The sequence below is a fragment of the Myodes glareolus genome, chromosome 16, assembly GCF_982192425.1.
Source record: "Myodes glareolus chromosome 16, mMyoGla1.1, whole genome shotgun sequence".
Classification (NCBI taxonomy): domain Eukaryota; kingdom Metazoa; phylum Chordata; class Mammalia; order Rodentia; family Cricetidae; genus Myodes; species Myodes glareolus.
Genome location: NC_142041.1, coordinates 23108692 through 23121831, shown reverse-complemented (window position 1 = coordinate 23121831; position 13140 = coordinate 23108692). Strand labels below are relative to the sequence as shown.

Sequence of the window (13140 nt, the reverse complement as noted above, 5' to 3'; positions counted from 1 at the left end):
GAAAAGTTAGTAGTTCAAAGTCCAGAGACAAGACAGAACGCAGTCAATGCAAAGCACTGGGAAGAGCAGTCATGATTTCAGTTTCTCATTTCAAGGGAGGAAAGACGGGTGTGATTGGTGCATGAGCTAAAGACCGCCTTGAAGCTGCACAACGAAGCATATACATTGTCTTTCTGCCAGGCAGTAGTGGCGCACATCTTTAATCCCAGCACTTGAGAGGCAGAAGCAGGCAGACCTCTGTGAGTTCAAGGTCAGACTGGTCTAAAAAGCGAGTTCCAGGACAGCCAGGAAGAGTTTATTTCTACTCCTACGGGTGCTTTTTGGAGAAACTGATGAAAACCACTGAAGGGGGAAACACTCATGAACTCCTTCCTTGGCTCCATCACAGCAGAGTGAAAAGGGAGAAGAGGAAGAGGAGAGGAGAGTGAGGAACCAAAACCGGCTTTTCCTTTTCCGTGCTTTGGGTGAACTTTTAGTTCCTTCTGGGTGGTTGCCGACTTTCATTTCTCTAGCTTATCCTTTACCGAAAGACAATAGCTTGCCTTGCCTGGATTCGCTTTGGAACAGTGAAAAGATGCCACAACCCCTTCACCCTTTTCTCCTCAATAGCCCCGCTGCCATGGTACATGAGTTCTCTTCGCCTGCTTTCAGCAGATTGTAAGTAGTCAGTCTTTCTTTACTCTTCCTTTTGTTTTCCCGTTCTCTTCTTACTTCACAACTGTATTCCAAAAATTAAAAATTCCTTCTAGATTTGTTCCTTTGTGGGAGTCAGTCTTTGTGGTCAGTGTGTCTGGATAGCAAAGTTAAGTACAGGGAGAAAATAAAGTGTTTCCTAATGTGTTAAAATATGGTTGCCACGGCTTCTGTTTTAACCTTTGCCAGAAGCACTGTCCAGGTGGTCTTCCTGGGAGGAAAAGAACTGATGTGAAGCGGAACGTGTCAGATGGGGACGGGGGAAATGAATCAAAGAATCCGCACTAGCTTCTAATAGGGTATACTAAGGTGTTCTTTATTAAAAGGGAACTCACGGGTTACAACTAGGAAACAGGAAAGGATGGACCATCCAGATGTGGCAAGCAGGGAGCAAGCAAGAAAGTGGTCCTATGGGCTTCTAGGTACCCAAGGCCACGTCCACCTGGTCCAGCCTCTCGAAGGCCTTTGGTTGAAGGAGGCTCCCCATCACCGCCACGGAAAGCAAATGGAGAAAGAACATTTGTCCTGCCCTGTTCCACAAAAGATGAAAACGCCCTCACATTGGACCAGCCTTACAGTGAGCCCTTTACCTCTGTCTTTAAGCTCTTTTGATACAAAGGTGTCAAAGGAAATGTATGATATGTATACAGATACAATCAGATGAAGAAGAAAAAAATGTCCATTCCACTACAGCCCAGAAAACAGGAGCTATGATAGTGAAGACAAGATTTAGGGTACAATCCCTTCTATAATTAGTCCATAATCATGTTTAGACACCCTAGGAAATAAATGTGGGGGAAATGGAACAAGGGTGGTTTTAAGGATGTCGAGCTACAGCTGTAAGACAGAACAGAGCAGAAAGATAAGCCACGTGGAGACGGAAGAAAAGGCAGCAACCAGGCCACTTAAGACTCTAAAGTGTGTATTGATTTGTAGCATAAACAACAGAGGCTGGAGGATTCCAGGTGCATGGTTGATAGAGGGAAGTGAGATGGGGAGGATTCTCACATCATTGTTCTTGATGATCCTCATTCCAGTAACTGTGAAACTGTTACAGAAGGTGGCTATGATCCAGCCTTCATTGTTTTCGTCTGTATCACACTTATGATTCAAAGTAAAACAAGTGAAGCTTGCTATTAAGTTTAACACAGCAAGAAGGAACTTCTTCCTAATAGTTGTCTCTTGCTGAGAATTCGTGTAGGGGGCTGTGAGAGGTGGTCTGGTCTACTGGTTCAGACGGCTGACTCTATAGTTGGACTTAATGAGTTAAGGCAATTAGCTTGCAAAAGTATAATTAGCTAACAATGAAGTGCTCAAAAATTAGCCATTAGTTTCATCACATACAAAAGCCTAGTAGTCCAAAACAAAACTACTATGGACTATCTCGGGATAGCATTTAAAGCACAAAATATAAAAACTGAAATAAAAATATATATATTACTAAGTACTTATATTACTAAGTACTTCTAAAGCTATATTGTCTTATCTTGCAAAAATGAAATTTGAAAATTTAGAACCCCTAGATAGAAGATAAATGGCAGAGAAAATAGAGAATTTAAGGCACTGAAAAGTTGTAAAAGAAAGAAATATAATTCCTGGTGATTTCAATTTTAGGAGAGTGGATTCCAGGCTGAGAAAAACTATACAGGACAAGATCCAAGCATCCTCAGAGCTTGGAAGTTCCTGTGAACCAAGCTTCATGGTCTCCAGACTCCTCACTATTCAGATGCTCCAAGGAAAAATGCTCCTGTTATACCTTAATTCCTTTACTCTAATATCAGAGTGTTTTTGAGATAGGATCTCACTATGTAGCCCTGACTGGTCCAGAAATTGCTATGTGATCCAGGATGGCCTCAAACTCACAGAAATTCACCACCTCTGATTATCAAGTGCTGAGATTAAATGTGTGTACCACCACATACAGGCCCCTTAAAATTTTTATTAAATCATCTTTTTCCTTTTCAGTCAACTAGACTTGGAAAACATAACTTATTAAATATGAACATATATTTTAAATTATTGTTTATTATGTATTTTTCTATACTATGTTCATTTATAGTGACATATTGCAACTACCTATTATGTAATCAAGTAGATTCCACCTAATTCAATTCACAAAGCGATTTACCAAAACATTATTGTTTTAGTCATTTCTCTAGCTGACACTAGCCTACCTAGCCACAATGCTAAAAAGTTAAGTAATTTAAATGGGCAATAGTTTAAATTGGTGGCAAGGTACAAATCTAAGTGATACCCAGCTTTAATAGGATATAGTTTAGCTGGTTGTGGATTAGCTTTAATCCCAGCACTCGGGGGTGGGGGGCAGAAGCAGGGAGATCACTAAGTTCAAGGCCAGCCTTTTCTACAGAAAAAGTTCAAGGACAGTCGGGGATACACAGAGAAATGGTGTCTCAAAAAAAAAAAAAACACACACACACAAAAAAAACGATACAGCTTTATTCCAAAATATTCACTAATAAAAATACTAATGTGACCGTACTTGAAAGAAGTTGACCTGAGATTGCCTTCAGTTAGGGACCTGACATTCGCTAGCACAAGTCCAGGCCTCTGCTGCCATTTGATGCAAAGCAATATTACCTGTCTATCTCTTTCACCATTAGTGGAAATTATCATAACCCTGCCATTGTTGCTTCTAGGAACCTTCCTAAGAATAATAACACATGTGAAAGTTACATTATGACTCTCTATCAAAATCCTAAGTTTCCTTGAGTCACATCTTTGTGTGAACTCTGCAGGTGAGGGAAGTGTGTGGAGATGGGAAATTATTCTGCAGTGACGGAATTCTTCCTCGTGGGCCTATCTCAGTATCCAGAACTCCAGCTTTTCCTGTCTGTACTCTGTCTCATCATGTACTTGATAATTCTTCTGGGAAACAGTCTCCTCATTGTCATTAGTATCCTGGACTCTCGACTCCATACCCCCATGTACTTCTTTCTTGGGAACCTCTCCTTTTTGGACATCTGTTACACATCCTCCTCCATTCCTCAAATGCTTATCATGTTCATGTCAGAGAGAAAATCCATCACCTTCCTTGGTTGTGCTCTGCAAATGGTTATCTCCCTTGGCTTGGGCTCCACAGAGTGTGTCCTCCTGGCTGTGATGGCCTATGATAGGTATGTAGCCATCTGCAACCCATTGAGGTATCCTGTAATCATGAACAAGGTGTTATATGTGCACATGGCTGTGTGGTCCTGGGTCATAGGCTGCCTGAATTCTCTCGTGCAAACAGTCTTGACCATGGTGTTGCCTTTCTGTGGTCATAATATCATTGATCACCTTACCTGTGAGATCCTGGCTCTTCTTAAACTTGTATGCTCAGATATCACCATGAATGTACTTATCATGACGGTGGCCAGTATTGTTTTGTTAATGGTTCCCCTGCTGTTAATTTTTGTGTCCTATATTTTTATTCTTTCCTCCATCCTGAGAATTAATTCTGCTGAAGGAAGGAAGAAAGCCTTTTCTACCTGCTCAGCCCACTTAACTGTGGTCTTCTTATTCTATGGTTCGGCCCTTTTTATGTATATGAAACCCAAGTCAAAACACACCAATGCATCTGATGAAATCATTGGGCTGTCTTATGGTGTGCTGACTCCAATGTTGAATCCTATCATCTACAGTTTGAGGAATAAGGAGGTAAAAGAAGCTGTGAAGAAAATTTTGAGTAAACATTTGTATCTACAGAAAATATGAAAGGCCTTGAGACACGTGCTACTCAGCCTGGGAGCAAATGAGATGTTGCGTTTCGAAAGTCTGCTTGAAAGACCAAGGATGAAATGCCAATTTGTTTCAACATATGTCATGTAAACTTTCTGAATATCATAGTGTTTGCAGAGTCTCTAGCTGTATGCAGTTCTTCTAATAAATCCCTTGTAGTTCTTCGTCAAATCAACCTTTCTGATGTCTTCTATTTTCATTTTACCCTCTATTTCTTTTTTCCTTATTTTTGTCTTCCCCTCTCTTGCCCATTTTTCTTGTGCTTCCATTTATCCATTCATCATCTACTTATTTTTTATTAAATTTTCTTTTTATTCATTTTAGATTCAACATTCATTTTTTTCTATGGTCTAGAATCCCCTCTAATGATAAAAAAAAAATCCTTTCATTTTACAACTTCTTAGTCTTTCCTTTGAGTCCTTGTGGTGCTGGGAAAAGCTAGCCCTACTTCCTGGAAATAGTGGTAAGCACTGAGCATAGGACTACCTAATTAAATGACCCCTTTTGCTCCAGGGATTAATTTCCCACAGCAAGTCAGTCAAGTCAGGCGAATTACATTCAGTTCCAAATTCTGCTCCAGTTTGAGAAAAGTAGCATTCTTCCTGCTAAGGTTGATGAAGAAGCAGAATCTGAGGCCAGTTCTCTGCTAGAACCCAGAAGAGGCTTACATGAAAGGCAAGGTGGGCGTCTGAGGACGAGAGATGGCATCTGAGTGGTGTTTGTGTTAGAAAAGTGTGTAAAACCGTACACTTCAGATTTGTGCTCATTCAATACAAAGCCAAATAGAGAAAGAACACAGCCCATCATCTGCCTCTTTTTATGGGTACTGAAATTACATCACAACCCTCATAAAACCAGCATCAACACAGTTCCTTCTTACCAAAGAAAGAACCATGATTGGAATCAAGCAAAGCACTTTTAGCATCCGTACTTGAGAGTCTTTAAAACTGCTGAAGCACAGCAGAACTTCTAAAAACCCCATTGCTTTCAGTTCACAGCTGCTTCAAAACATCTTTTCCAACATTTCTTATCGCCCAATCATCCTACGGTTTCCAACCTTTCCTCTGCTCCTTCCTTAATCATGGTCATCTTTTTCATGCAAAGCAATCCATCCTGCTAAGGCAAGGAATTTAGAGAAAGATGGATTTTAAAGAAGTTGAGAAGTCTGGATCTGTTATGGAAGAAGGGCATTGAAAACTCTCAAGTTAAGCACTTTTTCCCCTAAGACAGCTCAGTGGATGAGCTTGTTGTGTGTTCACAAGGACTGGAGTTCAAATGCCAGCACCCATTTGAAAAGCTAAACATGACCTCACAAGAACCTGTAACCCACATGCTATGGAGACAAGAGGATTACTAGGGTTTGCTAGCTTCCGGCCTAGTTCTAGGTTCCGTGAGATGCCCTGTCTCAAATGAATAAGATAAAGAGAGACAGAACAGGACCCTTCATGTCCTCCTGTAGCCTCCACATGTACCCAGAAAAATGCACGTGCGCGCACGCACACACACACACACACACACACACACACACACACACACACACACCACATGCTTATACCTCATTCACATGCACAAGGAGTTTTTGTCTTCCAATATTATTTGTCAAAGCAAATCTTAACTTCAAGGTCATCCTTCACTACCTGTCACAAAAATTATAACAAAAACAAGCTAATCATTAATATCCAGAATGGAGGCAATCACCTGAAAGATGAGCCTCTGCACAAGTCTAGGAGATTGTTTTCAACTGTGATTGTACCTTTCCCTGAACTGCACCGAAAGGAGAAAGTGAAGTGAAAATTTGCATTCTTCTTTCCAAAGGAGTCTCACTGGGGGGGGGGGGGGGGGACAAAAAACAAAAAACAAAAAACAAAACACTCTTTAGGTTAGACTGCATGCTCTGAATGTGTTAGCAGCAACTGGCTAACACAAAAAGAACTCAGCAACCTCTTTAAACGTTCTTTGTCTCGCAATGTTTGTCAGGGTTTTTTGGGTTTTGTTTGTTTGTTTGTTTGTTTGTTTGTTTGTATTGACATTACATGTCCTATGTGTATATATTATGGTTTCTGGTTTTGTATTTTTGTGGGATTCTCGTGGGTGTGAATGTGTATCTCAGCTTCTAATATGCATTTCTTGTGCCTTTTCTTTGGCTCTTTTTGTTTTCTAAGGAGAGACAGAAAGGGCATGGATCTGGATGCAAGAGGAGGTAAGGAGTTGGGGGAGGGAAAAGTGTAATCAAAATATATTGTATGAAAAAATCTATTTTCAATAAAAATAAAATTTATAGTTATACCACTTAGAATTCAAATACTACCTTTCCCTCAATCACAGATAAATTCTTCCAAGGACCATAGACTTCACAAATTTTATGTATTTCTCCAATGAAACCATGTGCATTCTAAATCTTTCCCACTTAAAGGGGATCGGAGAAAAACTAATGATGAGCATCATGTACCTGCCAACCAGCTTCTGCCTTTCATAGTTTACTAGATTTATTTAGGGTGACGAGTCTGTTCTGTGTTCCTCTTTTGATATATTTTAAAGGACTCTGTAGGTGTCATTATGTTTTTTCTCATAAGTAGTTCATCATGTCATTCCTTACAGTTAAATATTTATAGTTTTCATTTCAATTAGAGATTTACAGGAATGTGGACATGGTTTCCCAGCCTTAACCAAGAAGAAACCTCCAATGGACAACTGCTTGCAAAGGAAGAATTGGTTTTCTTCAATGGACTTCCACTGACTCTGTAAGTCACACTTAAAAACAGTCCCCATGCCCAGGAGTAGATGGCCAACACAAAACGAAGTCAATGGTGTTTTGTAGTTTGTGTGTGTGTGTGTGTAATATTGATTTGTTTGGATTTTTTTATCTTACTGCTATTATGCCTGTACATTATGAGTTTTGATTTTGTGTTTTTATAGTTGTGTGTTTTTGTATGTATGTATGTGTGTGTATGTGTCTATGTTTGTTTGTAAGTGTATGTGTGTGTGTCTTGGTGAATCTGTGTCTCTTATGCTTTTTTGTCTCAGAAATTTTGGGTTTATTTGGCCTGTTTTCTAAAGAAAGAGAAAGAAGGTGTGGAGTTGGATAGGTGGGAATGTAGGGGGTGGGAATCTGGGAGGAGATGAGGAGGGGAAACTGTTCAGAATATATTATATAAATTTTCAATAAAAATTTGCATGCTATAAATTTACTTTAATGTCATATTTAGTTTTGAAAAATGCATGCCTATGCTATTTGAATCCTTATACAAATACAGAGCAATAACTTCAAAAAAGTTCCCTCTTGTCCCATCTCAGTTAATACCTGAGTTACTCTGCCTCAACAGAGGCATCCACTGTTCTGATTTTTTTAAAAAAAATTATTTAATTTTGTGTGTTCTATAGCTTCAATATGCACTCTTTAAAACAGACTAGTGTTCATGGTGTCAGAAGGTACTTTGCACACTAACAAAGGAGAAAGGTCAACAACAGCCCAGCTACAAACCCTTCAATCTACAATGGTGACCTGTCTGCAAGATACGCTGGTGCAATAGTGGCACAAGGTCTGTGGGAGCAACCAACCAATGTCTAATTTGAACTAAGACCCACTCCATGAGATGGAAACCCTACTGCTTAGCTGGCAAGGAGCCTGAGACTATAAAGGCCAAGGGCCTAGGAGAAAATCAAATACTACTGTTCTGCCAAAGGAACACAGCAATAAAATGACTCCTAAGGACATTTGTATAGGACAGTGTCTTCTTCATCTATCATCAGAGAAGCTTCATCCTGCAGCAGAGCACAAATATCCTTAAACTTAACTTAAAAATAAGTTTTTTCTTTCAACAGTCAAAACTTTTTAATTAGGTTATTTACAATTCCTACCAGAGAAAAATCTTAAAATAAATGTAATCGTTCCTGTGAAAACTTTATTACAACCTCTCTCAGGTTAAAAATAAAAGTTCTATTGTTTTAAAAGCAAAAGTTAATAGGTACCTACAAATCTTGCAAGTGAGAAATTAAAAATAAAGTTTAATGGTCCCTGTGAAACTTAATTTACTATGCACAGCCTTGACAGGGTTTCAGTTGTTACTCCCAGGGGATTAGAACAGGGGAAGGAAAAGAAAGGGAAGAAATACATTAGATTTCTCAGAATTAAGCTGGCATGATGCACTGTTTTCAGCATTCTTTCTCTTGGACTTGGCTATTTCTAATGAGACTACTATTTCCCCAGGCATGTCAGGTTCTGTGAACTTTAACAAACAAAAGAAGAGACGATTTTTTCCTTACAGTTTTTACTCAACAACTAACATAATTAAAGCCAGGAAGGTCTTCATAATGTCTTTATCTTCATGACAATTACCTATTTATGGTATAACATTGTTATTCCTAAAACAAGGAAGTTTCATAATCACACACATTTTCCCAGAGCTTTTCTGATATGAAAACTTAATAAATTTTAAGTTAAAGTTGAAATCAAGAAATCTACAAATTATCAGAGTTGGTTCTTCCCCATAACTTCTCCCATCAGATGAAGGATAAAATAAATGTCAGTTACTATTGGTTGATGTCAACATAATGGCATAGAGGCTGTGCTATAATAATGATTCAGATGATATAGGTACTAATCTAGACGCTTCATTACCATATTTATTTATAAAGTTACAAAATCTCAGTTAATATAACTAGCACAGCTATTACTAGTCATGCACCTACTCCATTTAAATTTTATGTTTCTAAACAAAAATTTTAAAACTCTAGGCAGTTTGAAAGATAAAAACTACATGTCAGAGACAATAGCAAATGAAATTACTATCAATCAGACAAGTAGATGGCAATGACTTTATATTAAAATAAATTTGTGCTCAAATACTAGATGATGGTGATAAGGTGGAGGGGTCATAGGTGAGGCCATCTACAGAACCACTTTGGAGGGTTACACCGATTTAGTTCTTTGTCCATTTTTAATTACTTGTAGCTTTTTAACAAAATCTCAGACTTTGTTCCTACATATCATCAGATTTCTCTTCTTCCTCTTTTCCTAGCTCCTTGAGATCCCTGTGTAGTGACATTCAGTGTGTATTTCTCAGTATATGTATTGAACAGTAAAATTCCATTATTTCACAAATTTTGATAGCAAACATGCTATCATTAAATTTATGAATATTTTGATTTTTTCCATATATTTGTAATCTGAAAATTATTTGGAAATATGTTTAAGATTCCATGTTTAAACTACATGTTAGAGTTTTTCTTTTTAATAGGGATTTATGGGCTGTGGTATCATGACTACAGAAAGTGGTCTGAATTGTGTTGGTTCTTTGACACTAAAAGACTTATTTCCAAAGAAGGCAGAAAGCCTGTAAGAGCCAGAGGGATTTGAGGACACCAGGAGAACAAGGTCCTCTGAGTCAACTAAGCAAGGTGCTTACGACCTCACACAGACTGAAGTAGCAAGCACAAGGCCTATATGGGTCTACACCAGGTCCTCTGCATATTTATTATAACTATGAACTTAATATTTTTATGGGACTTCTGATTATGAGAACAAGGATCTGTGACTCTTATCCCTGCTCTTGGGAGTCTTTTTCTCCTGTTGGGTTGTCATGCCCAAATTTGATACAATAGTTTTTGCTTCATCTTTTTATATATTATTTTGTCATTTTTATCTCTTGGAAGCCTGTTGTTTTCTAATTAGAGACAGAAATGGAGTGGATCCAGAGGGGATGGGGCGGGGTCCTCGCTGTGTGAGACAGTATGAGTGACCTGAACTGAGAGTGAAAGAGAAAAGGGGGGAGGTTGGTTTAGGAGCATGAGTTATGTACTATTAAAACACTCCAGAATATAAGATAGAAATTGTAAAGCCTCTTTTAAATGAGAAGGGAAGCAACAAAGATAGGCGGATTAACCTGTCAAGTCAGGGTAGTCATAGAAAAGGCTTAAGTAGCACGGATTGACAGATATGCCTCTTCCAAAAAGCAGACTCAGCAACAATTGATTGAACAGAAAAATGTATGAAGTAGGAATGGTACTGACATATTACGGGATATTCACACGCTGTGTGAAGGTGCATGTACTGTGACTGAGGTAATGAAAAGATGAACAGCCAATAGCTAGGCAAGAGATATTGACAGGACATTCAGGGAGAGAAGGGTAGAGGGGGAAGAATCTAGGCATGTGGGAGAAGCCAGGAGACACACAGAGGAAACAGAAGGAAGAGAGGTAATGCCACATGATAGAATGTAGATTAACATAAATGGGTTAATTTAAGTTATAAGAGCTAGTTAAGGACACGCTTAAGCTATAGGCCATGCTTTTATAATTAATAATAAGTCCCTGTGTTGCTATTTGTGGGCAGGGGAGACAAAGAAAAATCTACGACATATGACATCCAACCTGGAGACTTGAATATCCAAACACAGAACCTGAGAAAATTAAGAAGAGCTCTGGACAAGGAGCCAGACATGGCTGCTTGGTCCTTCAGTCTCTCAGGTGGGCCAGTAATCAGCGTACAGAAGCAGCTACCGGCCACTGCCTGAGGGCTAAAGCCAGATGCCAGTGCCATGCACCAGTGCTGAGCACTGATCTGAGCTGTGTGGTGACTGACACAGCAGTTTAAGGTTGGGCTTACGTGTCAGAGAACACTGCAAGTGTGTGACTGCTATGAGTAAGGTCCAGACCAAGACAGTCTCTGAACAGATATAGTCTATTTAAAACTGTGCCTAGATGCTAAAGAAAGAAAAGAAAATGGGTATAGACACTCATAAAAATAATTTTAAAATATCAGTTTTTGAAAAAATTATAAAGTGATATAAAAAATAAACCAAATAAAAATGAGAAATACACAGGGTGTCTGGATCCTGTATGGTGTTCTGTTGACTTTGAACTTTTTAAATGCTAACATGAAAAACAATAACTGCTGAGAGACATTGGATTTGGGAAACTGCTAAATAAAACCAGCGTGCGTGCGTGCGTGCGTGCGTGCGTGTGTGTGTGTTTAGAGACAGGGTTTCTCAGTATAATGTACTGGAATTCACTCCGTACACCAGGCTGGACTCGAATTCATAAAGATCCACCTGCCTCTGCCTCCCGAGTACTGGGATTAAGACATGTGCCAACACCACCCAACATCCAATTTATATATTTTAAGAATAACTTAATTTGAGAAAATATATTGCATTGGGAAAAGAGGTTATGCCTCTGTTTCCACAGAAACCCTAAGCCCAAGGTTCTCTTCAGAATTAATAAAAATCAGATTTGATTGAGGGAGATCTCCTGACAATCTTGGCTATAGAGATTTTTTAAAAAAAAAAAAAAGAAGAAACCAAGAAAGATTACAGGACAGGTGATGTATATGCTGATTCCTCTACTACAGGAACAGCGCTGAGACTGGATGAGACATGATGAACCCTGCTGGTTACAGAGTCCTCATGACCTCTCTTTCATATGGCATGGAGAGAGGTTTGATTATACAGTTTGAACAAACATAAAGTTAACAGATGCCTTTTACCTGCTCAAGCATAGCAAAAGAGTCTTCTTGAACTGACATTCTTGTTCTTGACACTGCACATTCCATACTTGTGTTAATACAGATATATGTACTACCTTTAAAAGTGTATGTGTTTTCAGAAAAAAAAAAGACAAGACACCAATAAAGACAAGTAGCCCAGGTGATCCAGCCTCTCTAAATTCCTGTTACAGTTTCTGTAAAATTCTACATCCAGAACAGTTTCAAAGCTGCTAGTCAAAATGGTCCAGCTTCACAAACTATCCAGCCAAGACTTATCCAGATAAGTTCTCCACTTCCCCATCACACAGAAACTAAAGAAAAATAATACAGCTAATTTTCCTAGGATTTGACCACTATATTAATTTTCTCAGGGTCCCCTAAAGATGTCATCAACCCCAGACAACAGGAAGCAGTCTATAGAACAGGGCGCCCACATTCCCAAGAGATCGCGTGGAAAGTTTTTGGTCATTCAATGAATTATGGATGTTTATCATCATTTAGGGGGTTTTAAAACCTTTTATATTTTAACAAGAGGGGAAAATGTGGATATTTATAAACTGTATAAAGATATATTTGTTGTGATTGGCGTAATAAAAAGCTGAATAAACCAGGTGGTACATGCCTTTAATCCCAGCACTCAGAAGGCAGAAGCAGTCAGATCTTTGTGAGCCTGAGGCGAGGTCTACAAAGTCAGTTCCAGGACAGCTAGAGTTGTAACACAGAAACCCTGTCTCAAAAAAAAGAAGAAGAAGAAGAAGAAGAAGAAGAAGAAGAAGAAGAAGAAGAAGAAGAAGAAGAAGAAGAAGAAGAAGAAGAGAAAGAGGAAGAGAGAGGAAGGAAGGAAGGAAGGAAGGAAGGAAGGAAGGAAGGAAGGAAGGAAGGAAGGAAGAGAAACCCAAATGCCCAATATTTAGGTAAGACTTATTGGCAGGATTCCCAGGGAGAGAAAGGAAAGGAAGAGGGGGAGAAATCAGATGCCAGGAGACCTGGAGAGAAAAGATGAGGTACAAAATAGAAGAGCCATAATTTCATATAATAGAATGTAGATTAATATAAATGGGTTAATTTAACTTACAAGATCTAGTTAGAAACAAGCATAAGCTATGTGCAAGTTTTCATAATTAATAAGAAGCCTTCTTTGGGCACTGACTTGCAGGACAGAGAAAGACTCATCACACTGACGTAGTCTCCAAAGTCAGGGAAACTAGGAGATAAAAAGCTGAGCT

General features: G+C 38.9%; 1 protein-coding gene across 1 annotated transcript; it reads left to right on the top strand.

Annotated features, from left to right (window-relative positions):
• Positions 1–3468: 3468 nt before the first annotated feature.
• On the top strand, positions 3469–4407 carry Or13d1 (olfactory receptor family 13 subfamily D member 1). Its single transcript, XM_048420459.2, has one exon. It carries the CDS (start codon positions 3469–3471, stop codon positions 4405–4407), a length of 939 nt encoding a protein of 312 aa, XP_048276416.2.
• Positions 4408–13140: the final 8733 nt, after the last annotated feature.